Below are 26,835 nucleotides of genomic sequence, written 5' to 3'. Positions count from 1 at the left end.
TGAATCGCTGGGATTCAAGCTATTATTTTCTAGTTCTACTACCCTGCATTTTGAACGAGTACAATAGGAATTAGAGTTGATTTCTGAATCTTTGCACGTGAGCCTTTTTAATTCCTTTTCGTGAATTTACGTCGGGACGAAAGTCTTTGGCGAAAACGACTCTCGGGGGAACATTATTTTTGGGAAAAGCTCTTGTACCGAAGTGGAATTAGTAAAAGTCGAATTCACAACTTTTGCACGAGAATTTGCGCCGTGTTAATTTAACGCCATCATTGTGACATTGATCGCACTGGCGAGAAGCTGCTCAACTAATTAGTTTCAAGTGATTTTGCATATTCGCCTGATCAGTAGGGTTTCAAGTTTCACCGAAATAAATTGTCGATGTCCTCTCGGACAGAACTTGCCGTGTTTCCACGTCGCTTTATCAGCTCGCGTGCGCCCGCTTCATTCTCGCCGATCCCTCTCGCAGATGTCCGATCAAAACGCGACTCGTTATAGATATTTCCCGCGAACGCGATGCTCGCAGCTCGCAATGTCGGGGTTATTTCATGGAGAATAGAGCTCGTGGGCGCGACCGTGGCAAGGGCCCAGGGATCCCGATTTGAAACTGCAACGATGACAGGCAGCTCTGATGGAATCGCGACGAGAGGTCGAAAACTACGATTCGAAGGAACGCACTCTTGAACAGAGATAGTCGAATACTACGGAAAGATAGGAGGAACGTACGGATTCTCATAATCTATTCCGTATCCTACTTTGAATCATCGACTCCGCCCTATTAATCACACTCTTCGCTCGGGGAGCCAGAGGAAAGGAGGAAAGTAAATGTAATTCACGGGGTAGAACTTCATTGAACAAGGCTGCTAAGTAGATTGTAGCAGAAATGATTTCCTGGAGATTGAAAAAGAGAAGCGGGGAGGGCAGCAGGGATAAATGGCCAACGGTTAGAGTAAAAGATAATCCATAAATTATTAAACGAGCGGATCGCGCGAATTTTCAAAAGCGGAGGGAGAGGCGCGCCATTAGGGCGATTTTTCTTTCGCGCGAAGACCCTTTTTCAGGATACATTATGGGATTATTAGAGCGCCGCCACGGCGAACTAATCTTTCCCGGGGCGAAATTGTTCGCCGTCCTCGGCCCTCGTTCTCGTGCCAAGCTCGTTTAATAAACTTTCCCGCCGCGCTTTGCGGACGCCGCCGCGGCAGTAATTTCTTTAAGGCGCGCGCTGCCCATTACGCGGCGAATTCTGGACGAACGGACGAGTCTTTTATTCCAGCCCGTAATTATTCCGTGTCAGACGACACCGACGATACCAACAGAGATCAAAGTCTCGGGGATGGAAGGAAAGTTGATAGCAGAGTTCAAAAGAAACCTGACCTCCGGTTAGCCATGCTGCGGATTCACGATTATTCGAATATTTTCGCTGTTCTTTCCAGCGATCCACTTTCTCGAGGGGTCAACGTCGGTTTTGCTGTATTCGACTGAAAAATCGTGGTGCCATACGCGGCCTTCATTCGTCGTCAGACTAATTTCTGAATTAATCAACGCTCAGGTAACGAGATAGAGTCGGGCTGAAAAGTCATAAAGCGTCTGGTTGACTTTCATTCGTGAAGTGCGCGACGTGGATGTTTTAAAGAACACTACTAATTACTGGGGGAATTAATTTACCTTGAAGAATATTATCCGTTGCTTTATTCGGCGGAGATACGTAATCCGGTTTCAGAGATGCAAACAGAAGCAGCTTGTAGTGCACAGCGCGAACATTTTAATTTTCGTCCGACTCATCTGATCAAACTAATTAATCTGCTACAACACGAGAGAGCGGATAAACGCGACGCGAGAACAATCCACAGATAAATACACGCAAGATAGATTGCCCTCCGCGATTGTTATAACAGTTATTAAGACAGCATCGATAAGACAGTGCACGCGAGCACACACGGCCAGAGAATTGCTAATTATAGAAGCACGATAAATCGGGTACACGTCCATTTATCATCGGGAAATATTAAAACGCGGCAGTCGACCCGTTGGAAACTTTATGCAATTGTTTCTCTGATTGCGAATCAAATTATTCGACCCCTGGCTTGCGGCATTAATCTTCCTGCGGATAAGTATCTACGTATTTCCCTCGCGTCGTTGAATGCCGCGATCCCAGACGCTCATTCGCTGAACAGATTCCAATGCTCTTCTCCTCTCGATCCTTAATTCTCATCAGGATTAACTAATTGCCAATTGTACGCGTAATTAAAGAATACTACAGTAAAGTAGCGAGAGGAATTCTCAATACGGTCTCTCCCATGCGAAAATTTAATTACCATTCATAAATATTAGCTGGGGTTATACCGAAGTAAGGATTAAGAAGGACTTTTACATCCCCTGATTAATTTGAACTCTACGCGATGAAGGCTCGCCAGCGTTGAAGGGAAGACTGGAAGGGAATACAGAGAGACGACTCGCGACTGGCCGTGTCGGGAAAGTCGCTCTTTTCGAGAATCGAAGATAAAGGAAAGAAGGGAAGTGGAAAACCTTGGGAACTTACGACAACTTTATACGTAATAGTTCCAAGTTCCGTGGGCACAGGTCGGGGAGGTATTTCGTGAGACGAGGGCAATATCACGGACGTTCGGCCCGCTCCTCCGAGAGAACGAATCCCTTCGGAATGTCTTTTCAACATTCCGGCGAACTGACTCGACCCAATTTGCCGAGACACGATGAATTACCCTCTGTCCACACGGTGACGTTGTTCCCGGTTAGAGGAATGAAACAACGCTGAGCGGAAATTTCAATGGCACGCTGCTTCTAACGAGCATCATTAGCATTAATACGTCATTAACATTCGAACGAGGCAGGGAACGCGATTCCTTATCAAATTCAAAAGCTACTCGCGATCAAAAGTAACGCGACACCCCCCCCTCGGTTTCCCTTCCTATTCACGTAATAACGGTGTTCTTTCTAATTCAGTAAGTGGAGTCCCACTCGTTCCTCTGCATGCGACGTCCTCTTCTTCAGAATATGTATTGTGAATTTACTCGTTTCATAGAAAGAGGGGCAAAACAGTCGGGCACTCGACTGTGAATTGATGAAACAGCCTCTTCAACTTGTACTTTTAAATTGAATAATTGTGTGCCAAATACTCAACCGGAATTCCATTCATTTGCCAACGAACGGTAGACACTTTATTACCCAACAAAGCGCGGGAAAGCGATATTTTATCTCTAACTCCGGCGGAATAATCTTCAAAAAATTCTGTCGCTTGCTGTCAGATTGCCATGGATTTATGCTTCACTGTGAGACCGAATGCCACGCACAGAAGTTCTCGCGGTGTCAGGCAGTGAAGTATCTCATTTCTGAAGAGAGATTAGAATACTTTAGAAAACAGTCCCGGCCTATTGTACAAGACGGCTAATTTACATTTCGCAATACGGCGAGATTTACAACGTCCCATCCATCAAGATATCCCCGTGTTTCCTTTTAATGCACGTGACGGGGGATGCTTCTTCTTTAAGAGAAGCAGCTGCTTCTGGTATGAAAACGTACTCGATTGGCTATATTCAATGGTACTGTATTCAGTGTCCAGTAGAGAGTGTTCATCTCGATGAAGTATTTAAATAGATTCTCCGCGGAACCCGATAAAGGCAGAGTCAATAACTGAATGTCTCGACAGAGTGCAGAGAATTATTGGAGAAAAACAGTTAACTGTTTCTCGTAAATAATTGAGTGCTCGTGAATATTATATCGCTAGCAATTAATTTATTTTACACAGCCAGTGTTAACAGTCTCTTAAGACTCGGAATAAAATTTCAATTGCTGGCATTTATCGGACACTTCTTTCCTTCCATTCTGTGCACGCAGGAAAATTGAAGGAAACATTTGCTTTCTATTTGGAATAATAATTAACGTCTCTACGATTTCTAGAACACTCTTCTTCATTCGTTTTCATTGAATTTTAGTTGATTCGCGATAACAAGCAGTAGTAATAGCTACTATTAATAGAAACAAGGGGCAAAAAAAAATTATAAAGATGTCGCAGTGGCTGACATGTGGTACAGTTCGCCGATAAAACGATCAGCTGGCGTATGGAAATTTTACGTAAAAGCGGTGGCCGTAAAGTTGTAAAACCAATATGCCAGGCGTACGTACATACCGGCAGCGATAACATATCAGAGGGATGTTTAAAGTTCTAAAATCACACAAAGCCCCCCTAAATTCTCAAACCAAGGTCTCTTAATCGCAACCGCAGCGCCTTGTTAGCAATGTGACGTCACTTGTTAACGAATAATGGAGGATAATGAACACCGTTAAATGTTCGATTCACTGGTCTAGTAACGAACGATTTAAATAGCAACAAACTACATGGTTCAAACGAGGTATTCTGTCGTAAATAGTTCGTTGCAAACCTGGCGCAAAATTGCACTCCCACCGATCGGATTTATCGTGACAAAATAGAAAGTACCTAAATTATACTGTCTTGATTTCCGTCAATTTACAATGACACGTCTACTCGACACCAAAAAACTATCCAGCCTTCCGTGATATCACTGCTGGTTTACTGTATCATTCGCGCACGAAATCCGAAAGGAAACTTCGCTCGTAAGTTACACACTTTAATTTCAATTGTAACAGCATCAGCGATTAAGCTCAGCTCCGGAAGAACCACCGGGGACGTTCGAATTTCGTTAAGTTCGTGACGTTTATAAGACAGACTCTATTAAACTTCGGCGAGTTTCGCAGTGTTCTATGGCCAGTTCCTCTAACCAGTCACCCGCGCTGCTTGCAATTCGAGATTTCGTAATTTCTCTGTCGCGTGATGCAGTGGAGTAAAGACGCGAAATCAATCCAGTTTCGCGCGAGACAACGGCGAGGATCGGAGGGGGTTAATAGAAAGGTGGGGGATCGAATTCTCCGTGGATGGAAGTCAGCTGCATCCCCGGTAAGTCCAGCGACACTGAGAACGCAATAGGATCGGCCCTGAACCCCGCTTTTTCCTTTCATTTCATCGAATGCCCGCCGCTGCGCATCGGTTTTCGCATCACGTTGATAGCGGAGTTGCGTGTGCCGCCTAACAATGCCGAAAGCATCGCGAACATCCAGCTAGCAAGGCTAGCCGATCCTCTGTGTAAATAGAAACGTTCGCCTGGACAATGCGCCCCCAGGGCTGGCTACAATAGAAAATTAATGACAGACGGGTCGGCATACCGATGGCCCCCGCTGGGACTTTTCGCGATTTCTCTGCAACTCAGCGGCCGGCACTTTTGTTTTCGACGCTTGTCGTTACTTTCGCCCCCTCGGCTGGAGTGTCGGGTATATCGCTCGTGAAATTGATATCAAAAGTGTCTGATTACAGTTGCCCTTTCAGCGATTCGTATTGTTTCAAAGGGGTGGTTTGTTACCGAAACTGTAGGTCTTTCAACTCACTGCGAGAGTTTTTAGCGGGCTGTGACCGGGACAGTTGGTTTACTTATTTATATCGTAGTAGAGGACAATCTCCCGAGCACGATCGAGTTCGTCGAGTCTATTAAATACGATTTCATAACTCACTGTTTCATAGTGTTGTTAAATTTAATAAGGTATAGAAATCACATTTAAAATAGGTATTTCAGAGTATGATTCTAACTTGACAGTATTCCTACCACGACCGGTCAAATGACCGTTTTTAAAATTTCGATTAGAATTTACGACTTTTCCTCAAATATACGTATGTACACGATATACTTCTGAATAGAAAAAACTATATTTTTATACTGTCAAATTCTATATTAAAAAATATATGTTGCACTAAAGACCGGTCATTTGACTGGTCGCAGTAGGAATAGGTATACGTGGTGTCGGTAGGAATAGTGTTAATAATATTTCATTATCTTAATACATGTATTAAATATATAATTATCTTATTTATTGCGATGGTTGTGCTTGCATCCGGGTAACCAGCTTTTTCTTATTTCATTCATAAAAATCCAGTGTCATATCAATAATAGAATATGGCAATATAACCATATTAAAATAAACAAGAGCTAAAAATGGTCAACTAAAACTAACCGCGGCGACCCCTCTGGAAACACTTCGCGACCGCTTTGAGAACCACTGTCGTAACTGGAAAATCTACAATCTCGAGAATCTTCCCCTTTGATAACAGTGCCTTCAGCCTTCAGATCTTCGCGAATAATTATGGTGGTGAACAGTTACCTCGGCGCAGTGTGCTACATCGCAATTAGGGATCACACGCAACGCCGTTAGCTTCGTGCATAAACAAGTCTAAATCAATAATGCCGCAAGATTAAGTTTGCATGATTTCTTCCCCTCGAGCCCCGAGCCTATCCGACCCCACGTTTTACCTTGCGCGACAGGCGATATAATTTTTACCTTTGCCAGGCAAAGACTCGGGTCGATGTGGATCGAGTAACGCTTCGTTGGCGATACAAACGTCTCGATTTCTCGCGGACGCGAGATCGGCGAGCGGCTACGCCAGAAGATATATGGACGGCTGATCGTTGGAGTAACAGGAAAGGTACCGGTGCATTTTATCGGCTGGAAGCCATACGCGGAGGCGAACGAGGAAGGGTCAGAAGCGAGAGCAGAAAGGTAAGGGAACCTGGAAAGGCTAGACGTTCCTTCGAACTTCGTTGTTCGCACGTGCTCGCTTCGTTCGCGAGTAACGCGCGCCTAAACAACGTTCCTAAGGGACGCTGGTAGCGGGCCGAGACTGGGAAAATTAGATTTTATAAGTGATATAGGCTTAGTGTGTGAGAATCTTCATTGGCTTATAAAAACGAACGATGCAATCCTCTGTGAGCACTCTTCGAATGGAGTACCTACCTTAGAGACCCTAGAGAAATTCGGGACCTGTAGTCTTCTCAGAAGCGTTCCAGGTAAATATAGGATAGTATAAGTCCTCATATTCTGCAACTGTACTTTCTCCCCTTTATCATTTCCCCCCCTGTCATCATTCCCATTCAAACCTACTTAGCTCGTATCAGAATACAGCCAAGCTCACGGCATACCAAAAATCAAAGGAGCAAACGTTTTCCCGATTTTCAAACGTCTGGCAGCACTTTTGACGCAGCCTAATGGTTTCCCGATAATGCACCTGCCGTTCGAAAATCACGTTGCCCGAGAAATTGCTGGATTAACGAAGGTATCGGGGGCTCCTTTGGAACGTCGCGGTGAATCCTGCCCGATGAAATTTCACCCGTGCCCCCGCCCCTTGCGTGCTCATTACAGGTTTCTGCAGTGTTACAAAGGATTTCGCCTTCTTACATAACACTGTCCTCCCCCGTTAGTTTCTAGAACTCGTCCGTCGCCACCCTTCGCCCTCTCCATTCCAGCCCTCGCCCTTAACCGAGAACAATTCCTCCTCGTGGGGATCGTCAGTCGCTTTGATGTGGAATTAATTGTAAGTGAAGTTACTGCTCGTGTCTTGAGCACGTCACCGGCTGATGCGCCGATAGTAATCGCCCTGGATATTAAGAATTGATTTCCGTCGACGTTGCGCTGAGGCGTGCACAGAAAAATTTGGCTCGTCTTTGACGGGCAAAAGAACGTGCCTGAAAAAGGTCTAGGGCCGTCCATTGACGTCGAAGGTATTCAGAGCTTCCGCGCTCGCAATGTGACACAAGAATATCTGCGTTTCACGTATGACGACGAGGGAAACGTATGCCCCCTCTGTGGAATATTTCTTGGAAACAGTACGACTTCATATTCTACCGAGTATCCTTCTTCTTTCGAGATGACGCTTTCGTAATATCGCCATGTTCTGTTCGTAATATTTTCCCAAGTAACACCGCCGGACGAGCTGATGTTTACGACCCCGATGTTTTAACGAAAATGTTTCGTCAGGGATTGGAAGAATGAGTACATCCAAAGTAGGTATACTTAATTGGATGCAGGTACTCGTTAGGATAAGTTTATTATCAGCCTCGATGGGGCCAATAACTCTCAGTCGGTTGCAAAAATTATGCAACAGGATGGGTCGGGAATTAAGGAATGACCCTCGACAACTTACTTTCCACTAACAACATTCGAGTCGCATAATTTCGGAATATTTACAACCCGGTCTCCGATTCATCCAACACCGCGGCCCGTATTGGATCCAGAACTTTTCCGAAGTTTTAATGGATGATGGTGTAAACATGATCTCGAAATCAAATACTCCAACTCGGTGTAATTACTGGAGTGTACTCTGTGGAATAAACTTAGTTGCGTCCTTCATGAACATCGACGAGCCCACCGTCCCAGGACCGCAGGATTTTATGCGAGAAATAAGTTTCCGGTTAATTTACCCCTCAAAGAAATTCAACCACCCTTCTCCCCTGATCAATACCGACGGCTCTACACCGATACTTAACCGTCTTGTCCACGATTATCTACCTGCAAGTTCGCGTACTCGTTTGGAAGTGTTTCAATTGCTTTCGTACGCGGTCCTCATTAGGCTGTTTTGCGTCTGATTTTATTTCTCCGTTAATTGATGCGAGAAGAAAGGCTGAGGGTGGCTCTGGAACTTTTCGGAGTGGCGGACCGCGAGCCTGTAATTATGTACTCGAGTCAATTTCACAGAGTTCCCGCGACTGTTCTCGCGACCAATTCTACCCGATGTCATTAAAATTTCGCGAACAATCCATTGGGGTTGAAACTTGATACGCGACTCGAATTTCGTAGCGGCACGGTGCTCCGTAGTAGAATCAGGTCAAAACTGGGGCAACGTCAACGCTATATGAACGACCGGATACAGCGACGTTACTTTTTCACAGGCCAGTGCTGAATCTTCTTTCGAATGCATTCGATTTGCAGATTAACAAAGGTGTATTTAGGTGTACAAGGTAAGATACTTTCGTCAACGATTCGCGGACGCGTATTCTTCGATGTACGGCGCAAATCCGATTACAATCGAGCACGCGTGTATACTTCGAACCGCCAGATGTTTCGTTTCGACGAGCAACTGTCGCGAATCTCTGATTCACGAGATGTTGAACACGAATGGAACGTGGGGCGACAGATATTCCCGATGGACGGCTTTACCGTGCTTTTTCCGTGCTCTGCAGGCTTTTCGGAGTGCCTGTTATTCCTGGAAATAGTTGTTCCTTTTTGTGATTAAATGCAGAGCGAGATTGAAATGCAGGAGGGTATGTAATTGCTCGGGAAGCTTGCGAAAGATATACATGCGTGTCATCGAGACAGGGCTCGATCGAACTCTTCCGTCGTTCTGGGCAAAAATGATTTTTACCGCTCTTTATATTTAATTTTAAATAATAATTATTTTAAGATATAATTTTTCACAGTGACTGAAATTTTCCTAGATCGGGCCCTGCCTCAAGATTTCGATAAAGTAGTATGTAGACCCGCCTAGGCAACCTCTGTACGATTCTTTCATAATTATAAACTAATTAATTCTCTGCTTTACAGGTCCTCAGGCTTACGGTTCGCAAAAGACGAAGAAATTCAACGAGCTGGCCGTGCCAACTATTTCACAAGCCTTGGTAACCATGAATCGTGCAACGGACCGCGCATAATTCGGACGATCTAATCTTTCCCCGCAAGGTGGTGACAAAAAAATCTCATAAAACCATGTTACATGAATTACGATCGTCGAATCTTCCCACCCTGCTTCCACCATATACATGTCTAATTTTCATGCATAAATTTGCCCACCCCAAAAGTGACTTACACGAATTAGAATAAAACGACCAACCAGCGGAGATTTATCGTTACAACCACCATTGCATTCCTCTCCCGCGAAAAACTACTTTGAAATTGTCGCAGAAGCTCCCTTGCTACGACCCACAATCCTTATTCTAATTTCCATTGTACCAATTCATAATGTTGGTATAACAGTTTCTCTAATTCGCACAGAAACTCGGACAATCTATTCGAAAATTATATTCCGCGCTGTTAATTCGATAAATTAAGAACGAACGACAATGCAAGCACGTCTCCCCCTTCGCTTTACAATTCTTGAGAAACTTGACGACCTCTTTAGGTTTGTTAGTGAAATAAACAGTTTCTCGCGGAGATATTTGAAGATAGCTTTGTCGAGTGTAAATTGACTCCAATAATTGTCAGAAATTCGCAATAGATAAACATTACCTATATACACACACACACATACATATATATATATATAAGTGTATATATAAATATATATATACACACACAAAGGACTGGTGCACTTTGTTCAATGGCATTGTGGAGAGCCCGACGGCACCCAAGTGCACTTCCGATGCATCCCCTGCAGTTTGCTACAGACAGGTGACGATCCATTGTGCCGGTAAAATATTGACACTCGATATTTTCCTGCACTCAGCACGGAGGGAAAAACGTTTACACCTAAGCCTCCATCTCCGTGATGGAGGTCTAGGGTTTTTGCCCGGACCTCCGCTGTCGTTTTCATCGATATTAATTTTCCCCGTTATCCCTTTAGGCGCGAACGCACCGGCTGCAATTATTTTAATTTCCACACTCAGTGTACTTTGACTGCTTATCGCCCGGCAGACACTTTCAACGTGCCCCACGTCCCAGAATTTATCGGAGAAACGTTATTAAATTTTGTTCTTCCAACGCTGTTGCTTCGGCAACGATGGCGACCAGCGCAGCAGCTTCGGTCTCTGCCTTGCCCAAAAATCCACGAAGCAAATGAATTTAAAGTGATTTGAAAGAGGGTCCTTACGAAGCCCATTATTGCATTAGTACGTTAATAAATCACCGAGGGTTAAATATAATTGAAAACGTAGGCCTCTATTGTTTTTATAGTCTTGCACTCACCGTCTTGTTGCCCATGTTCTTGACGCGGCAATTCAAGAACGTAATCTTGCCCAGCAGAGCGGTCACGTTCTTCGAGGCCGCTAGATCGAAGTACGGCCCAGTCCGAGTTGTACCACTGTCGACCAGGCTGTTCTGATGAGCGTTCACATTCTTCCCGCTGCTTCCCTGCAGCATGCTGTAGCAGTGCGCCCCTGGAAATTCAAGTAACAATTGAAGTTTCTCGCTCAAGCATGCTGGTTCTCTTTATATTCTCTACCAACAGCACCAACGCCCCAAATCATTAACCACATACAAGATACAAATATCCCTTGCGCCACGCGATGTAAACTCATCCGACATTCTACACGACACCGGCAACGTTTTTCACGCCGGTAAACACCTCCTACTTCATTCGATCCGCATGTTTCGTTCGACCGTGCGTCGCATTCAACATTACAACGTCGGCTGGCGTATAATAGGGCCCAATAACGTCCCCGCCCGCGGGCGGACAGAAGGGATGTTGATTGTACTTACGTAATGCACTTTTTCCACTGGCAGAGTGGCTCGCGTATTGGATTAAAACGTCAGTCAGACAGCGGGTACGTCGGCCAGCTCGCATGTGATAAATGCTCGTGTTTTTATCTGTGCTAGCGAGCCACGGTCGCGTAGTGAACTTCCCAGGCGGATCTGTTCAACCAGACCCGTGCACAGGGAGCGTACAAAGGCCCTGTCGCTGGCGACAATCGCCGGCATCATCTACTGTCCTATCAACGGAGACCGCAGCCATGTTTATCGAACGAGTTCGCTGAGGAATTTCTTAATGCCCGCCGATACCGAGATAAATTGGATTGATAGGGCGCGATGCACCGTCGACTCGCGAACGTCACGTGTCACTGCGACCCTAAGTTTTGCGAGTCTGGGCCGGTCGTGATTCGAGATTCTGTGGGCTGCATTATGATCGTTGCATCGGTTGCCTCGTCGTCTCGGATCGCGTTTGACAGCCTCGTAAACGAGCTGATGGTTACCGAAACTTGCGAGAGTTTCTCAGACACCGAAGCTCGTACCGAGGAAAATTTTAGGCAGTCGAGACGCTCCTTATCAGGGCGAGTGAATCTTCTGAAAGCTTGCGCCACAGAGAGGATTGTAATCTTGATTCATCTTATAAATGCCCCCGGTGTTTATATAATCGAATGGGAATAGCCTCGCGACACAGAAATACTTGTGCAGCCGCGGAACTGTTTCCAATTAAACGGTATTATCGCCTTGGACACGGGGGGGAAACGCGCTCAAAGCGCGGGGACTGAGCGAAACGGCAAACAATCAATTTTCTCCCGGTCTTCTATTTTCTCGAACAATTTTTAATCTCGAAACGTCAGGTAAAGATTCCCGGTAAAACGGTTTTGTAAGTGTTTCCGAGTCGAACCGGTATACCGCTCCTAACCGCTCCCACTTGGCGAGTTGTCGAGCAAACTTTCGGAATGAACTTTAATGCAGTACACCGAACTCCGATAGAAAAAGGAGGAACGTTGATTTCGACGTGGTCGCGGACAATTACCGAACTTGTTTAGTATTTTAACACGGAGTTCCCGAGCCGTTTCCGTAACTCGCCGGCATTCTCCGGTGGCCATTGAGAATTTGTTTCGGTATACCTAAATTACGGAGCATTCTTCGTACGATTGTAGCGCAAACTTCTCAGAAATAGCGAGCGACGTACATCTCTCCGGAAATTGCTAAATACCTCGCGCTTCCTCCGGGAATAATAATTTCAGGGAACCTGCAGGATCGTTAAATGAAACACTGAAAATCATTCGTCCGGTTCGCAACCGTTCCTTTCGCGGTGGGGTAATGGAAGTACGATCGTGCCAGAAGTTCTGAGAGGCAGAATGCGATATTTTCAATTTACTTCGTTTGAGAAAATATTAAAAGTTACGCGGAGATGAGTGGGGCCAATGCGCAGCTTCAAGCTGAAGACCCGCTGTGTCAAGAAAAGTAGGAAAGTTGCCGGACAAAATTGTCTGTAAAGAGAAACAAATGCGGAGATATGAAAGTTTATTTGCAAGGTGATTCTGTCGGGAGACCCGACAACGGGAGACGCGATTCAAATGACGCTTCTCTCGTAAAAGGTTACGTTATCGCGAGTACCTGCTAGAAAATGATTGGCATAATGGCAAACAAAACTTCTACGTGTCGTTTCTGTGATTCGTCGACATCAGGAATTGAAGTTGCAACGATCTTCGGATCGGTTATCGGTCACGGAGCAGGTGGAACGCGTAGAGTGCTGGAAAAGGGCAAAATGCGGGGCATAATTGGCTTGTTATCGCTCTGGCAGACGGTCTAACCGCACGATTCGTTTTCTACGGGTTTCGCCGCTAATTACAGAGCATTGCCGAGAACCGAGCGAGTACATAATCGAATTTCGCTGCTCTTAATTGCGACACGATTACGCGCGCGGACAGCTCGCGTAAATATTGAATTTCGTCACGTCTGCGCGGTTAATCTCGCTCTGCTACGTCCATTGATGCTTTAGATTACGAATTCATATCGGGGATACGTATCGAGCATATCTCCCACTCACAGGGGCCGTGTCAGTCATACCTGTTTGTAAAGAAAAGCAGTTCGATGACCTCTATAGGTATTTAGGTAACACGCAAGTAGTCCTAGCGTGACCACGATGACTTCGTTACTTTAAGGAGGATGGGGAGGAATAAAAATTCGGCAACATTGAGAGTTTTTTTTCTCAGTGAATACAATGAATAACAACGTTAAACCTTTTTTTCATTTATTAAGCTACTTATAATGTACACGGAACGATTTTTTAAGTACACTTTTAATTGTGTTTTTTTCAATGTTATCTGGAGTTAAAAATCGCGCCTTTGAAAAGAAATACCTGCCTGGCAAGAGTGATTCATGTGAAACAAAAAACCAAACTGTCTCGAAATTTTCCATTTTTACTTGAAGTTTGACTGCGCGCAGTTTTGTTAAATTTTGACTTACGTGGCTAATTCTGGCACTTGCGATAGCGGTATTCAGAATGATTAAACAGCAGTTTGGTTTTTGTGTTTCACATGAGTCTGTGAGCTGAAATCACTCCCGCCATCTTTTCAAAGGGGGCAGTTTTTACCTCTAGATAACATTGAAAAAACATAATTAAAAGTGTATTTAAAAAATTGTTCCGTATACCTTATAAGTAGATTAATAAATGAAAAAAAAGTTTGACATTGTTATTTATTGTATTCCCTGTGAAAAAAACCCTCGAATGTTGCCTTGAATTTTGCGGCGTGATTACAGGAATAACCACTTAAAATTCTATTTAGTAGCTACACAGAAACGAATGAAATAAAATCCTGGATATATCGAACTCCTGCGAGACTTTTTTATATCTTAGGGTGCTGGAACTCGTATATTCTACGATGATCAATTTCTGTCTAAGAAAACAGGGGTTGTTCGTAATGAAAAAGACCCTTGACACGGCAAGAAACTTTCGTGCATTTAAAATATTTAAACAGCCGACGTGTCCCGGGAGAGAGACTCCGCCGAGGCACCGGGGTCGAAGAATGGCGATCTTTTAAGAGAGGAGGAAGTTTTCGATTCGGGGTGCTCCTTTGTGCAGGTGCTTCTTCGCGAATGACGCTTGGAAGTTGAATTGCTTCGAGGAGAGCGTTCGACATTTTCCCCTGACTTTTTGCCGTTTTAATGACGTGTCCTTTCTCGACGGTTCCTCGCATACCGTTATACGAAACTTCCAGCATCGTCCTGAAGGCAATTCAATCTGGCATTGTGCACGGTAGGGGGCTGTGTACAAAGAGCAGCGATCGCAAGCACTTGTTCCCGCGATCATGCAGCGCGCATATCTAATACCAAAAACATTCTTCACCCTCCAGCGACGTCGGGATACGTGAAAGAATTAATAAAATCCCTATTTACGAGAATTCCATGCATGCAACGAAACAAATCTAAGGGAGAAAGCCAATTCAATGGAATCGGGCCACATAAAGCTTGTTCATTCGACGCGCACGTTCCTCTGCCGCGCGTTCATTTCGATTCCTCGAGCGTAAACTTTCGCGCCACTTTTCAAACTACTTTCGGTGTCATTTACTGCGGCCTTTATTTCAATTTCGAAATTATGGACCTCTACACAGAGTTTCGAGCGCGAAATTGCGAAATTTCCTTCAGACGTTCCCATAAGCTTGTTCTTTATTACACTTCGTTGAAGTGGCGGAAAGAAGTCGCGCTTTCGCGTAGGCCGACGTGGATTAATTTAATTATGAGTCAGGTCTATTGAGAGTTCTCCATTGATAGGTAACCATTCTCCATCCCTCGAACGGCTTCCCCAGCCTGCTCTCCATGAAACTCTCGACTCCCGTTCAATTCTACCTGGCGACGTTTCCTTTGGCACGCGTCGACACGAAGCGGCGGAATTATAATTCGAAGATGGAGGGCGGGCAAAGGGAATTTCCGCAAACAGAGCGTCGCTAGGGGTAGTGCTGGGAGTGATAACACAGAGCAAGATTTTAGGAAAATATTAGTCAGATTCAGTGGCTCAGAGCCTAGGAGAACGCTACTTTGTTTTCTTTCAGGTTCAAACGACAACCTTCAAGATCGGCTCTCTTTGAATGGAGGAAACGGTCCAGTGAACAGTGGAAGCTGCCATCGCGATTTCACGAGCGAACAAGCTGACAAAACACTCGCGAAAACGCGGCAAATAGACCAGCATCTCGAATTCCCAAGGAACCAGGACTGCATAGTGTGCTACCTCGCGGCACGGCCAGCGCCGAACGAGAAACTCATTTTCTCCTGGCTTTTCCCATTCGCAAAGGCACAAAGTACATTTACGAAATCGGATCTCTAGCCCCCCGGTATCTTTTCCTGGCTGTTCTGAATATGCCTATCACATGTAAACGCGTCTGATCGGCGCAGGAGCTAGGGGGAAATCGATTAGCTCCCAGGGGGCTGTCAGCGTTTTCGAAATAGGAGTTTAATCGGGGTACTTGTACTGCGTTTATCTCCCTCAACGGTTCATTACACTCAACGAGGTTAATATCGTTCTCGCAGCACACGAGCCGCGAACCGTGCGTGTCAGCGGCGTTCGGAGGATCTCCAATTTACCCTGAACGTCGCTGTGCAGTGCTCGCATACTTTCCGCCTTCCACCTTTCTTTCTTTCAATTTTATTAGTCTTTGATGTCCATAGCTTTATTATTCCTCTTCGGCGTGTTCACCGTCTGTTTACACATCCACCTATCTAACATATACACTTATCAAATCTAGAGCCGATGAAAGGAAAGATTAAAATGCTCCCCCGCTTTCATTGCGACGCGTATGGAGCAGCTCGAAAATGCTTGTCACCGCTTCGCGCGACCCCGGCCCGCAGGAGGGCGAAATTTCGACGCCCTCGCCTTTTCTTCCACCGTCTCTCCCGTATCAGTGAGCCAGGCGAGAAGATACTCTCTTAAATTTCCAGATTTTACGGCCCGCGGGTCGAAGCCAGCTCGTAAAACATTCGCGACCGGGGGAAACAGTGGCGCGCGCGGAACGCCGCTGTGGTCCAAGGGCGGAAGAGGAGGCGGCGCAGGAAGATCTTTCAATCTAACCCCACGGTGCACCGCGCTCGTCGAAGAAAGAGCAGGAAGCTGGGCTACGCGAGCGGCGGGTGGCTGCTTTAAAATTCAAATTCACAACTTTTGCTTAAACGTCTTCTAGATAGCCGAGATAGCTGCACCACCGGTCCCTTCAACAGCGCCCTCAGCCCCCGACGAAACTATCCGCCCTGTGGCTGCAGCCTCCCAAGGCGCGCAGAACCACGGTCCCCGAAGGGCCACGCCGGAAAAGAGGAGTTCGAATCCAGCCCAATCTCCGATAAGTAAATTGGCCCAAGCATTAGGAGTCCCCGACGCAATGCAATTCCGATCGCAGAGGTTACGTTACAAGGCGACTACCCAAGAGAAGATTCCACCCTCGATTAGTGGCGAGTCTGAGATTGAGAGGCACGCTAACGAGGCATCGATTAACCCGGAGGAATCAAGCGTATGCTATCGCCTGACGTACCCAATCTCGTTATCGTAATTAAATACATCTCTTCTTGGATCGAATGTCTGTGGCGCGGTGTTTCGTAGGAAACCTGCTCTATTTACGATCGCAGTACAGCTGCTTCTTTATTTCACGCTAACCCTCGAACAAAAGTGACTAGACACAACCACTGGCAAGTGGAACGTAGCAACGATGAACTCGTCCTGTCGCGGACGCGAGAATTAATCCAAAGGGACGCGCGGAAAATCAATTGAATGATAAATCTTCCGGGGAATCGTAAATATCGCGGCGCCAGATAGCCGGCTGACACCGCAACGCGACAAAGAAATATGATGGCCCATGGTCCGGCTTATTTATCGAGGGGGCCAGACGCGCCGTTCAATGGGGCACGGCTTTCTTCGCTCGATCCTCCGCCACGGGGATTCATCGACTGGCCATTTTACATTCTCCTCCTATCTGGCGGTTGCATCCTTATCCGGCTCTCTAGCGGAACCTCCGTTCATCGGTTTCCACGACGTCCTATCGGAGCCGGTAGGTGAATCGACGGGTGCGATCGTAAACTTTTTACTACAATTCCCCGTACAATATGCCTGGAACGGTCTCGAGACGGCGGCGGCCTCCACGCGCTCCCTTGCCGAACCGTTTACACCTCTCCCGTCCGATTTCGTAACCCACGTCGACGCGACGGAACGACCGTCTCTACACCCGCGAATCTAGAATTACGAGAGCTCGCGCGATATCCTGCCAGTTCGGATATAGAAATACTCGTATTGATTCGGCGAAAGGTGCCGGGAGCACCAGCACCGAATGGCGTTATTTATGACTCCGACTCCGTCCGTGTATTTATCTTCTCCCGGCCTGCTACCCCCGTCGGCCCTTTGATTTTCAGGACTCGAAGAGCGGCGGCAGACTATTTGCGACCGAGCTCCACCGCTGCGCCTTCCAATTCGAGGGGTGGTTCTCGATTTCGCGCGGGAAAGTTGCAGTTCTCGGACTTGCGGGCGGGTAACAACGACGAGGAGGGAAACCGAGCATGGGCTCGTTTGTTTATCGAGTCGTGGCTGAAATCACGACCGCGAGTTTGTTAAGGAATAACGTGTTTTCTAAGAGCCACCGAATCACTGTTTCGCGAAAGGAGAATAAAGCTTCTTTTGTTTCCAAGGGGGAGCTTGGAAGTTCGTTCAAAGGGATACCTGCGGTGGATTTAATTACGAAACTCACCAGCCACCGCGAGCCATTTGATGTGCTGGATTCTACACCTTGCAGAAGCAGAGATCGCAACTGTAAGTACATTGTAAATATTATATAAGCGGACGTTATTCGAAAGCAAAAATGATGTATTGCATCTCGAGTTATCAGACTTGTTTAAATACTTCGCTTTGGATATTTGCCCGCCGTCTGGCGAGTAATGAATAATTGCGCGAACAGCAGGGAAGTTTGAACAGAGGCTGCGCGAAGGTGACGAGCAGACACGACGCTGAGGTTCCAATAACCTGGATCTGCCACGGCCCAAATCGTATCAAGAAGTGTTTTAGGGTGCTCGTTACCTTAATGAGTGCCGTGCTCCGCGCAGGTAACGCTAATCGGTAACGGGGCTTCTCGTTATCGTTCGTTTCCCAGGGAACTAGACCGTTATGGCGACTAATTTCACTGGATGGCCAGGTCACACTCTATCGTAAGAAAAATCGGCAAAAAACCTGCGATCGTTTTTCTTTAATTAAAAGAAAATAATGGCTTCCCCCTTGGAACGAAGCGAGATCGCTAGGCGAATGAATGTAACGCTGCGATCGCATGGAATTAAACGGTGCAATTAATTAAGCTCTTTATTCTGATCCGTGTTTCGAGAGAATACCAGATCGCATCACGCTTCGAATAAATATCTGGAATTTGCCTTGCGATTAATACCTTGCGTACGATAAAGAGAAGAATAGGCAGAACGGAATATTTATCGATTGTTTGCTCACCAAATGCTATCGCTATGGTTTTCGTTTTAACGCAGAGAGTCAAGAAGCGAAGGAGCTTTATTTTTGTCTTGCTAAGGGAAGATTATCGAGAATGAGGGGAATCTTTATCGGAAGAGGAGCGCAGGAAGTTCTGCTCGACTTTACGCTGGCTATCGACGGCTAACTATTTTCCAACAGCTAATATTAAATTTTACAAAGTTTTTCTTGTATTTCAAGACAGTAGTTCAGTTTGCGGGGGCTTCTTAACATCCGCAGGCACTTAATACCCGTGATCATCTGAAACAAATCATTGCACATCGACCTGTGACTCATCCTGCGTAAAATACATATTTTATACTCTTTTTAGAGTATATGACTTAGTCCAACTAGTTCTTTGACGCTTCGTTATAGCTCGCGAGCCAAGAATCTACTCAATGGCTTAATTACAGGCCACTCTTCAAGGAAGCTCGATAAGACGTTTGACGCGTATTACTTTCCGCGTCGAGGCCGCCGACGCGTTCCTCCATCCGCTGCATAAATGAAAGGCAGCCGTTCCAGATGAGGTGAATCGTCACGCCGCTGAAGGGCCGTATCGAATGAAATTTGCAATGGAAATTTAATCTTCCTCGGTTTGTACCCAAGTACTGGGCTGCTTCTTCTTAACGCCGACCGCTTCAACGTCTCGCGGAATTTTCGACAGGAAATACCAGACACCTACGGATAACGTGTCACGTAGAAATTGTCCCCGATGGAACTCACCCAATTACATCCCCAAAAAACCGCCAACCAACTTCCACGGATACAACTTGCCGGAATGTTTCATTTAAATGTAAGCAAAGGGAACTAATCAATTTGGCTAAAACACGATAGGGTGTGGAGTCTTCGAATAAATACGCCGACGTAATATGAAGTTCGCATTATCAACCAGGACGAAGGATCAATTTTCTTAAAACACACGAGACTCTTTCGACACACATCCATTGGCCAGGATGTCTACGTAGTCTCGGCAAGATTTCGAAAATCAGCATCAGCCATGGGAGCACCCGCCGTTGAACACACGCGGAGGGAATGGGGGGATAATTTATTTGAATATCAAATTCCTCCACAAAGCACGGTTCCGCGGTGTTTGATGTAAAATTCATAAGCCCCCAGCGGGTAGACGGCCGCCTGCCGGGTTTCTCCAAAATTTTATAAATTTCATTCAAGGGTTTGCGGGAGTGTTTCAAGCCCGATACCGATCGAATTTGCATTTCCATCGTGTTAGGGTACAACGTGGCGCGGCGTCGGGTTACGTCGCAGGTCGAGTGGCCGCGGAACCACTTAAAAAAGCAACGTCAACCGCGATTATGCAAAACCTACGTCCCGAGCCGAGGAATCAGGAGAAGTATTTTCCTCGTCCGCGGGATGAGCAGCCCTCTGCTCCTTTCCTCCTCACGGAATCCCTTCCTCGAATGCCACCACGCGAGCAAACAAGAGAATAAGAATTCTGAAGTTCTTTGTGCGAAGCGCCCTCTCCCTCAGTTTCCTCCTCGCACAAACAGGAAAACTCGATGTTGTTCTTTGGAAGCTAGAGGAATTACTGGCTTCTCGGAAACGGTCAGCTCCGCTGAGCTCCTTCGATGCCATTATCGATCCGATCTTCTACGCATTCACTTAAAGAGTAACGCTGTGGCTAGGGGTTACTTTCCTGGAAAGAATACCGTGGAATGTTTTAATCCTCTTTCACCTATGTTACTCACAAATGATCGGCCACTTGTGTCGAAGATCGCGGCAAGTTCAAGGAAGAAGCGCCCGCCGGTTGCCCAGCACGCGGTTTCCGCTTCGAAGCTCCTCGCTGGTCGTGATTCGGCGGGTCGAAAAGGATGACCGTGTTATTTGCATATATTGTCCGAGGGGGAAGGGTGGAATTTATATAGCAGGGGGTGGTTGTTTCGCGGCCTGCTCCTTAAACGTCTCCACTCGAGGCCGTTTCCCATCGCATCCCCCCGCTTTCATTCTGCCTCGTACGTCACGAGGGTCCACTCGTGCGCAGCCAATTCAGTTAATTTCGTCTCGCGAGCCAAGAAGACGATTTCGCGCTGCTTGCCTTTCTGGATCGTGGCTTCCGCCTCCTCGAGCCCGTCCCCTTTCGGCCCCTCGACCCGCCCCCCCTCGCGGCCCGTTTCTTCTCCCATGGTACCCCGCTATTGTTCGGGGAAATTCCTCTCGAGGTCTCCTTTTTGTCGACATCATCGCGCCTCTGGAGGAGCGAATTTCGAAAAAGAAAAACAGCCAGAGGCGCGAGCAGCCGTGGCAAGAGATAAAATTGCGGGCGACGAGTACACGAGAGCTAGCTTGAACGCTAACCAAGATTCATTAGTCACACTCGAGAGCGGGATGTAGGCTTCCGTCGTGAATAGAAATATTGTGGACGCTAGTGCAAGTAGTTAGCATGCACGAGTGCTTCAACCATTCCCAGAATCAATTATCTTTCGCAAACGGAGTCCTGGTTAACCACGCTGAGCAAACACATTTTATCATACATCAACGACTTACTTTTATTGCTCTGGAACGGAAAATCGTACACCGCAAAGTATGAATACTGTTTTGAAGAAATTCACACGGGTAGGTAGTGGCTTCGAAGCAAGTTTGAGAAGTCTTTAAAACACACGGGTACAGTCTCTTCACGTTTGTCTTAAGGATTCGAAGCAATACACGGGCTGTAAGACGGTAAAAGTACACGGGTAATAACAGTTACGTAATGTAGACTGACAATAATACTGACTTCAAACACGAGGGAAGAGGTAAGCAGGCTAGGACACGGACGAAAACAGAGTGGAACAGCTGTTAATATGCGTTTGGTGTGTAAAGCGAAAGCGAATTCCTTGGAACTCGAACACTTGCCACGGATGAGAATTACTAAAGTTGATAGTGAGAAATGATATATCCCGGAACGAAGAGGAAACAAAGTTTGATATACCTAGAGATCAATTACCGCGTGTCCATGAAACTATTTCTCCGGCGTCATGTGCACGTTTAATCCCTCCTTCCCTCCACTGTTATTGAATCGTTCTTTATACGTCAGGCGGGAAGCGAGATTGAAGCGCACGTAATTACGTATCACTCCATTATGGCCCGTGCACACCGCTGCGGAATGGCGGAACAGTGTCAAACAGAATGATGAATCGAAGAACGAATCGGTTAATTCGGGTGTTTAACAAAAAGGATACATCTGAATCAACTGTGGCAGAGTGCCTCCGTTCCCCTCGAACACCGCGCTCGCATTTGTCTCGAGTCATCATTGGCAATTAAAGACATCTCTTTCGTAGCTTTGTAACGCGATCACGTTACCCAGTTTCAAGGACACGCTTAAACAGGAGCATTACATAAAAAAAAGAAAAAAGATGCGAGCAATCTCGGCAGATCGTCGCTTCACTTGCGTAATTCACGGTAATGATAATGACTAAGCAACTCGACAGACAGTACATCCATTCGCGGTCACAGATAAATAACGCGTTGTACCGCAGGAATCTTAAAATTACCGGTGTTCGGTGTTTACCTAACTATCGCGACGTTGTGTGCGAGTGTTTAGGCCGTTCAGCGGCAATGATTCGACATATCACGAGCTAACGCCTCCCACTCTCCAGCTCGTATCTTTCTGGTACAGTCCAATGTTGTCGTGATCGCAGCAACATAGGCAGTCTCCAGCTGACACACTTGGCCGCAAGTGGCACAGTCGCTTGGCAGGAGTGAATCTACTCGATCCGCTCGATCTGGATTCGCGCGACAAACTTTAGTAGGTACCATCGGCATGTGCGAAGACGCGGGTCACAATTCCTCCTGGCTGAACTCTTTGATGAGTAAAGTAGGCGAGAATCTCGGGAAGGACTTCAACGATGTACGCTACGAACTGGCCGAGCCAGACGAGTCCTTCTTCATCTCGAGCATGTTCTTCGTAAACATCACCGCGAACGCTAGCAACGGAGACACGAGTAAAAAGAGAACAGCCAGCGTGGTGGTGAAGAGGCCGCCGTCGCAACCCACCATGAGAGAGATGATGAACTCGGACGCACAGTTCCACAACGAGATACTGTTTTACAGGAGGTACGCCCTGGGCCACGACGACCTGCCGCAGTGTATCTACGCGGACGAGAAACCGCCGACAGAGTCGGTGCTGGTCCTGCGCAACATCGGCCAGCAGGGATTCAAACTGTGCCAATGGAAGTACCGTGCCCCTTTGGAGTACACGGTGGCCGCCATTCGAGAGATCGCGCGGTTTCACGCGAAAGGCTACGTCATGAAAGAGCGCAACAGAGACGAGTTCTTCGACTTCGTCCGGAGCATACAGGAGACCCGTTTCGAAGACAACCCAGAGATTATCATAAAAATGGTTATAAACACGTCGATGAATAGGGCGGTGGATTATCTACGCGAGCACGGCCACGGCGGGGAGTTCTACGACAAGCTGAGGAGTAAATTCGAAAGCGGTTATCAAACGGTGGCACTGGAGATCGTGAAGCCTGAAGAGCCTCTCGCCACGCTGTGCCACGGTGACTTCACGTTGAACAACACCTTCTTCAAGCGGGAAGACGGCCAGCTGAAGGTGATGCTCATCGACTTCGCCCTGATAAGGTACGGGTCGCCTGTCATCGACCTGGCCACGTTCCTGAGCCTGCACTGCGCGGAGGAGCTCGACAAGGACATGATTGAGAATGCGTTGAAAGTGTATCATGACTCTTTAAAACAGTGCCTTGCGGAGAACGGTATAGAGGATTGTGAAAGGTTCTCGTACGAGGCCGTGCACGAGGATTACAAAAGGAAAGGTATTTTCGGGTACGTAATCGCCTCGTTCTTCCTGGCCATGCTGATGGGCAAATGTGAGATGACCACCGAGGACATGGTAGCCCTGGATATAGAAGAACAGTCGAAATTAATCTACGAAGTAGGCGGCGATGAGATTTCGGAGATCCTCGGGAATATGTTACTGAAGCTCAAGGATTTCGGATGCTTGGATGATATTGTTTAAGTAAATGTCTCCAGTCGTGGTGATTTCGCAAAGAACTTCGTACTTTCGGGAATCGTGGACTCTTCAAAGCACACCCACGTTTCGGAAACGAATTAACAAGTATTATAGGAGCGTAATTTATGGCTCGACTGAGGATACGATTGCTTCTTAAGAAATGCATAAGTTGATTGAACATCGCATGCGTGAACGAGGAGAACGCGTCGACGGCTCATCAATCACTAGACTAAGTAGATCTCTCATTAGTATGCTACAGTGCGTTGGGTTGCCTTTAACGTATAACGCAACGCGCCACGAACATTCGCTGCGATATCTACGCGGAGTGCACACTAAGTATAATCAATGATGCTGCGCTCGAAATTAGAAAAAAAGTGTTCTACAATTTCGACTCGTTTGTAACGAAGAATCATTGTTCCATCGGTAGCAGCAGCGCGTCGCGTTGTTTCTAGTGACTACGAATTAGTACCTATTTAAAACGAAGATCAAACGCGGCTATTATTTATATTTTCCGACCACGCGAGATAGGCCTGGAAAAGTGTCGATATCCAGCGATTAGACAGCGCTGCCATTTCCCCGTGCACATGTTCGCGACGCGGCATTTGTGTCGCGGTAATAAAGCGCTATCAGGGAATTTGTTGGGGCGGGAATGGGCCCGTTTTCGAAGGGTGCGTGGTGTGTGTGTGCGTGTGGCGACGCGAGGGGAACGCGTGTAACAACGCGGGTAAAAGGCTGTTTGGAAGGGTGCATACGTACGACGCGACCCCATATAGATCCCACAAAATAAAGCTCGCTGGCACGGGGCGCCGGGACGATGTGCGAAATTATTCTTTCGCCTATGCAAGTACGGATCTGCCTTTCAAATAGAGGTACTCGCTGCCGCGCGGGCGCGCGCGAGCACGGGAAAACTTTGTCATTTCCATATATTTCCGCAGACTGGCAGCAACGTCTCCCGGGAAATTCACTTACGCTCTAACCTGAATTTTAAGCCCGTTAAATTTCGCTAGTGTGGTGCGCGCGCGCTCGTCTTCGAGTACGAAAAAAGAAGGAAAACCAGGGGGGAGAGGCAGCGACTTACTGGAAATATTCTCGGGCACACGCAACCCACAGGAAGAGAATTGCATTCGACGCGTAACGATCGCGAAGAGAAACGCGAGCTGCGGCGAAACTGAGAGGCGGACGGCTATGCGGGCGCGGAGCGTTTCATTCGATTTTTATGATTAAAAGTGGCGTGGATGCGCACGCTGAAGTGCATATGTAATTGGAATTCCAGGCCTGCTAAATGCATTAGATTCATTTGCGTAAACACCGGGGTCGCGAACTTAATTTTATCATAATTTTATCATCATTTTATGTACCCACAGAGTTTTATTGTGTACGTCGATGCTCCCTTCGCTCGAAACGATTAATAACGAACTGACTCGAATTAGGTTGAAATTTAAGCTAATGACTCATTAGTTTGGACGAATATCTTTGTACGTTTGCAAGATTCGAATCGAAATAAAGATGAGTTTGTTTCACCTACATTTCGCGTTTTTACGCTTGACTTTCTGCCCCTCTAATTTGAGGCATTCAGGACAAAAACGGACTGACCCATATTCTTTGCGAAATTGAGTTAGCAGCAATAACGAATTCGAATAGGCTGTACTAATAATATATAATGGAAAAAATATTTTTTCAATGTAGGTTAGTTCATTGTTACTCTCAATGCCTCATTTTATCCTGATTAAATTTAAAATGGAGAACGCGCAGGCCTTTACAAATCGTCGATTCCTTATTATGTAATTCTTTCGCAGCATCGAGTGTAGGCGTAGGTTATTAGCCACTAGTGACTAGATGGAAGAGTATTCAAGTGGCTATTAATTAATCTTCAACTCGGACTCTGCTGATCGCGTGTGCGCAGTATTCGCACACGCAATTGCAGACACTGTGTGCAGTAATAAAATTTCCCGGTTGTTTTTAATGAAACGATATTTGCACTATGGAATGAAATTCTCTATAGTCGCCGCGATGAGTACATATTCCAATACTTTACATAACGCAAGATCTATGGAATGTTTACCTTCCTCCGTGATATAAGCTTCCAGCATTAAACGAACGTTCATTATATTCGCTTAACTCACATTTCATTTTATTTCGCTCGCACGGAAGTCATTTGATTCGTGCAAATCATCCCATAAACGTTACCGAAATTTTAACTGTTAAAAGGTAATAACAGCACGGCTTCTATTTACATTGATAATTGAACAAGTAGCTTCCACGAGTATTTGCAAACAATAAACACGAGCGCTAATTGTTTTTCAGCGTGATACATCATTTTTTGCTTTCGCGAACCGTTCCATTATACAGATTACGGTAAATCAGCGTGCTCCAATCCCTGGTAAATAGTTCTCTGTTGCGAAATTGCGTTGCAGTGGAAACGATTGATGTCTCTATAGATTCCCTCGACACAATGACGAAATACAATTATGACATAATATAGAATGTAGGAGCAGCAGGAATTTCTACGGCATTAGAACGTGGACTATCGGAAATCTCGATTACACGATTTGAGGAATCGCTGTCGATCGACTGGCACCGCGCAAACGTGGTGTCCCTCTGAGATGACTTTTATCGACACATGTCGTTTGTACAAACGCGAAAATATGTCAAAAAATACCTATCTCGATGCTTCTATCTCGTGTCTGCAAATACATATTTAAAAAGATGCCACGGTGGCTGTCTAACAATGCTACATTTATATTAACTATCATTTTAACGTTTACATTCATCGCTTCGATAGCCCGTAACACAATCCAGTGAACGATCGCACAATGATAAAAAGTGTCACGAGACAAATCGTCAAAATTGAACAGAATATCGACGCAGGCCGAACACTTACAGTCTGTTTAATCAGTCCCGAAATTACAAAACATTTCCACGATTAACAAGCTGAACTAACCGTGGATACCTTTCAATTTCGTTCTGGTATCACGTGAAAGTGTCGCGGCGAATCAAAACGCTACACCAAACTAAGTAGTTTGTTCCTATTCAGCTTCCTACAGTTTCTACTTCTGTTGAGAAATCTCTATAGGCATGGTCTTATCCAACGCCCATTAAAAAAGAGGAGAGAACACAGATCCTGAAGCAGGTG

At 46.2% G+C, this 26,835-nt stretch overlaps 2 protein-coding genes across 3 annotated transcripts in view; one reads left to right on the top strand and one right to left on the bottom strand.

Moving 5' to 3' along the window:
- The window catches only part of LOC143367484 (zwei Ig domain protein zig-8), a 302,413-nt gene that overhangs the window by 116,635 nt on the left and 158,943 nt on the right, over positions 1-26,835 (bottom strand). Inside the window, exons 1-2 of one of the 2 annotated variants that reach the window (XM_076809332.1) lie at positions 11,269-11,367; positions 10,756-10,946 (exon numbers count right to left, since the gene is read on the bottom strand). In XM_076809332.1, the coding sequence (XP_076665447.1) occupies positions 10,756-10,946; positions 11,269-11,353 (276 nt within the window). In that variant the 5' untranslated portion in view covers positions 11,354-11,367. Of the gene's footprint in view, positions 1-10,755; positions 10,947-11,268; positions 11,368-26,835 lie in introns of those variants that run through there. The other variant, XM_076809333.1, reaches the window with a different exon arrangement.
- LOC143366704 (uncharacterized) lies at positions 22,360-25,228 on the top strand. The gene has a single exon (XM_076807975.1). It carries the CDS (start codon positions 22,494-22,496, stop codon positions 23,706-23,708), a length of 1,215 nt encoding a protein of 404 aa, XP_076664090.1. The 5' UTR covers positions 22,360-22,493; the 3' UTR covers positions 23,709-25,228.

The sequence above is a fragment of the Andrena cerasifolii genome, chromosome 3 (assembly GCF_050908995.1).
Source record: "Andrena cerasifolii isolate SP2316 chromosome 3, iyAndCera1_principal, whole genome shotgun sequence".
NCBI lineage: Eukaryota > Metazoa > Arthropoda > Insecta > Hymenoptera > Andrenidae > Andrena > Andrena cerasifolii.
This window is presented reverse-complemented; position numbering and strand designations above follow the sequence as displayed.